The sequence below is a fragment of the Labeo rohita genome, chromosome 8, assembly GCF_022985175.1.
Source record: "Labeo rohita strain BAU-BD-2019 chromosome 8, IGBB_LRoh.1.0, whole genome shotgun sequence".
NCBI lineage: Eukaryota > Metazoa > Chordata > Actinopteri > Cypriniformes > Cyprinidae > Labeo > Labeo rohita.
In genome coordinates, this window is record NC_066876.1 from 2,763,990 (window position 1) to 2,768,690 (window position 4,701).

General features: G+C 33.9%; 1 protein-coding gene across 1 annotated transcript; it reads right to left on the minus strand.

The window, feature by feature from the left end:
* Positions 1-1,441: 1,441 nt before the first annotated feature.
* ndufa7 (NADH:ubiquinone oxidoreductase subunit A7) lies at positions 1,442-3,998 on the minus strand. Its single transcript, XM_051116548.1, has 4 exons — positions 3,774-3,998; positions 3,504-3,553; positions 3,015-3,152; positions 1,442-1,576 (listed from the first exon to the last, which is right to left on the minus strand). The coding sequence occupies exons 1-4, from the start codon at positions 3,822-3,824 to the stop codon at positions 1,501-1,503; spliced, it is 315 nt and encodes a 104-aa protein (XP_050972505.1). The 5' UTR covers positions 3,825-3,998; the 3' UTR covers positions 1,442-1,500.
* Between the last annotated feature and the right edge of the window lie 703 nt (positions 3,999-4,701).

Genomic DNA, 4,701 nt, shown 5'->3' on the forward strand with positions numbered 1-4,701 from the left:
AGGAGGACCATTTGTACGGATGCTACCGAGGGACAATTGCGACTCCGAATCATCCGTTCATCCAGCTGCATTTAAACATCAAATAGAGACGTTTGTAGTTGTACACAGAATGTGAGACTGTTTAAATCTATTACTTTCAAAAATAGCATTCTGAACTATAATTATTCCACTGTTTTAAACAACGAGTCCGTGATTTAACCTACACTCATCGTAAACGAGTGTGATTGGTCAATCCTGACTTCGCTGATAAAAGTAAGACTAACACGTGACCGCTTATGTATTTGTGAATTTAGCCTCTAGTCAAGTAGGGCACATCCTTTATCCGACCGCTTGTCCTATGTATGTGCACATTGTTTTAGAGCAGCTTTACAGAAAATCATAAAGTTAATGTTTATAATATATTACTGTCTTCATGCCTTCGCATGTCGCATTTAGCATATTAGAGCTGAGCGAGACATCGTAACAAATCAGAGAAAGGGCTTGTACAGTAATTTTAATAAAGGGGCAAACACCAGAATTTAGTAGCCTGTAGATAAACTAAAATCTTGAAGCTGAACTTCACTGTGCACTGTTACTGCCATCTCGTGGTCAAAAATCTCGTGTCCAAAGCAGCACCTGCTTCTACATTTAGTTATTTCACATGTTTTTAGGACCATTAAATCATTTAAGTCTTACCGTAACCTAACCAGGTTAAAAATGTACCTTTTCAGCTTATTATAAATGATTCAATGTTTTTAAAATTGGAAAGGTACAACTGTTTGTGTTTAGTCAGATTGAGTTTGTAAATAATTACACGCTGTACATTTCAGTTGTCTTTAATGACACATGCTTGTTTCCTCCAGTAGTTTTTTTAATGTTATTTTTAAACATCTAGATCAAAATGTACTATTCTAATTTTATGTATCTTATTTTATAGACTGTTATAGATTTTGTTTTTATTTGAGTTTCTTGATCTGTACAGCACTTTGGTCAATCTTGGGTTGTTTTTAAATGTGCTTTATAAATAAATAATGAAATTAAATGAAAACTGAAATCCCAATCTCATATTTTTGCTATAGCTGTGGAGTTAACATACGAACACAATAAAACCACAATGAAATACAATGAGGCATTAGGTTGGGGCAAGTTTTATATAATTAACTTCATTGCATTTCATTTCATTTCAGCTGGCCAAATCAGTGTTTTAAGTTTATTATCCTTTCAGCTTGTTTTATATTTATACAAAGTGCTGTTGTTTTAGAATATTGGTTTACATATTGGTGAAGAATCAGTAGTTATATCATATTATAAAAAGTGTTAATGGGTTGTCACAAGGTTTTCTTAGTTAATAATTGAAATAAAATGAAGTGCAATAAAAGTTATTGTCATCCATTACTCACGGGTTACTAGAAACACAACAAGAGGCAAATAAATGTATAAGATAAGCAAAGACTGCAATGAATATGTTTCTTGTATATACACATCTTTTATTTAGAGTAACACATATTTTACACTGAAAATCTAGTCAACGCTCAGTGGAAGCTCCTTCAGCGGGGACCCTGGAATAACAGGGCGTTTGGGTTTTCCAGAAGCCTCACTGTGAATAGATCAGAAAAATGCACAGATTTATGATGTGGTTATCATGAAAAGGCATAATGAAATGTTTACATTGCACAATGAAATGTAGAAATAATATGTAGCATTATATAGTTAAAACAATAATAGAACAGTTTAATATTTTATAATGGGAAAACCCATTAAGGGACGTACATGCATTTTTAAGTCAGACTGTTTACATATGCGTGCATGTATTATTTTGCCAACTGATGAGTTACATAATATAGAATTATTACGATAGCACAGAATGTGTTAAGTTCTGTTCCAGAACATTCGGTTTTCATTTTTTATGCATACAGGAAAAAACAAAATGCATGCCTGAGAAAAACACAAGCTTGTAAATAACACTGGAAATTATATATACAGTACTGTGCAAAAGTCTTAGGCCACTAGTATTTTCATCAGCTAAAAAATGGTTTAAAGTCAGTTAAAGTCGGTCTTTTTCTGTAGTGTGTCATTAGGAAATATCAGATTACATTTCCAAACATTCATTTTGCCATTAATCGTAATAATCCAGTGAGATTTTTGTTTGCACAAGGAGTCTGACAACAGCGAGTGCTCTGCACAGAGATCTGATCTCATCATCATCCAGTCTGTCTGGAATGACATGAAGAAACAGAACAAACTCAGACAGACTAAATCCAGAAGAAATGTGACAAAGTCTCCAGGATGCTTCAAGAGACCTACCTGCAAAGCTGCAGCACTGTTAAAAGTTTTAGGCACTTGTGTAAAAATGCTGTAAAAATGCTGTCATACATAGATTTTCTTTATCAATTACCTTCTATTAACTAAATGAAATCAACATTTGGTGCGACCATTCTTTGTGTTTACAGCAGCTTTTGCCCTAGGGGCACTTGAGCAAAATTTTTCAGGTAGCTTTGCAGGTAGGTCTCTTGAAGCATCTTGGAGACGTTGCCACAGTTCTTCTTTTTTTTGCAAACAAAAATCTCACTAGATTATTATAATTAATGGCAAACAGAATGTTTGGAAATGTAAACCAATATTTTTTTACTGACACACTACAGAAAAAGATAGAAATAACTTACTTTAAACCATTTTTTATCTGGTGAAAATACTAGTAGCCTAAAACTTTTGCACAGTACTGTACATTGGGCTATTAACAACAAGTAAGCAAGATCTCCATAAAACAAATCAAGTAATACATTTCCACTGTCAAGGAACAGAGCAGACACCGATTTCACCAATGATAAATACACAAAGGACCAATAACACTATATTTACATATAGGCTTCTCACAGCATGTATTGACAAACCAGCTAGCGACTGTGTCTTAGCAGCCTATCGTGGTACTTTTTCTATCGAAGTGACCTGTGTAAAGAAGTGTCTGCTAAAAACATAAAATAAAAGCAAAATACACAACATTTTAAAATAATGTGTATTTAACAATGCCAGCCCACCTTCCAGCTGTTATGGCCTTCTGTGAAGACATGACCACAGTTGGTGGAACAGACTCTCTGCGTCCATCTCTCTGACAGTAGTAGTTATTTGCAAATTTATGGCTCGGTCCAACGGGAAGTTTAGGTGGCGGCTGAGTCCTACCATCAATGACATTAATAAAATAAACATTATCCATTAATGATTGCATTTATTGTCATCATAACAGTGTTTTGAAAATAAGGTTATTATATTAAATATAAATACAGAAGTATACTGGGCAATAGACAAAAAAATAAATAAATAAATAAAAATAATAATAATAATAATAATAATATATTATATATATATTCCCTTGTAAAAATATTTTTTAAAGGATTACTAACTAAATCTATCAACTACCCGTAAAATAAATATATATTATTAAAATAAAATACATAAGTATAAGGTTGCTTCCAGTTAGATAATTTCAAGTATTTATGTGAAATATCTTTCTAGGCAAGTATATTTACCTCTTTGCAATTTCAGTGTACCGCAGTTGTAGTTTTGACTGGAGATCTTGCTGTTAAGGAAAGACAAAACCGAATTTAGTTGTAATAAACAAAACATTATCTAGACATTAATATAACAGTTGATTACTACGCAAAGACGAGCAAGCAAATACATGCATATAAACAGATTTAAACGTTTTTTCTAACTGTTGTCATATTACATCGATACGTTCGGTTCTGTACGTCTAACAGTGCACGACTGACAAACGATTAAAATCATCATCATCTCACCCCTGACAAATAATTCCTCAGTCTCTGGATAATTTTCGTAGCCGACGCCATACTTGCGTCAAGGTGAAATCGCCGTTTGCTGTGAATCTGTTGCTGAATCAGTTTTGGCTTAACTATACCTCATTATGATGAAGATAGCGTGAGCGAGTGAAGCTGATCCTGAGTCAGTTACAGTAGTAACGAAAGGACCAACGGACCGGAAGTCCTTTTCTTATTCTCTGGTTCAGTGACTGGTCACATCCGCAAGAGTTACAGAAATTCGCGCCACCTGTCGCATCGAACGCAAACGAAACAAATGACTGCCGAATGAATTTAGCTGGAAAACATACACATATGTACCATTTCAACAACTTACCTTTAGAGAGAGACAAATAATCATCTAAATTTTACCCAATATATGAATTATATGATCTAATTAAGGCTGGACTTAGCTACCAGTAAAATGTTTGACTGCATTTGTGTGCATGTAACACACACACACACACACGTTTGTTTTTGTGAATTGTGGGGACTTTCTATAGACTTCCATAGATTTTATACTGACCAAACGATATAGTCTATCCCCTAACCCAACCCTAACCCTAAACCTAGCCCTCACAGAAAACATGTTTGCATCGTTACACTTTCAGATAAACATCATTTACTATTTTTAATATTTTTTTAACATTGTGGGGACCGCAGGCCTTTCAGGTTTTACTATCCTTGTGGGGACATTTGGTCCCCACAATGTAGCAAAAACAAGTACACACACACACACACACACACACACACACACACAGAGAGATCTGAGTAGTAACTGATTACATGTAATTTGGATTATGTAATCAGATCCCAAAAATTAAATACATGTAATTAGATTAAATTATATTTTAAAATCAGACTACAGTTACCTTTTTGATAGATTACATGATTACATATTTTTTTACAC

Coding starts and splice junctions, on each gene's coding strand:
- ndufa7 (XM_051116548.1), bottom strand. CDS start 3,824: ATGGCGTCGGCTACGAAAATTATCCAGAGACTGAGGAATTATTTGTCA. Junction 3,554..3,773: donor TGAGGAATTATTTGTCAGGG/GTGAGATGATGA, acceptor TTTCCTTAACAG/CAAGATCTCCAGTCAAAACT. Junction 1,577..3,014: donor AAGGCCATAACAGCTGGAAG/GTGGGCTGGCAT, acceptor ATCTATTCACAG/TGAGGCTTCTGGAAAACCCA.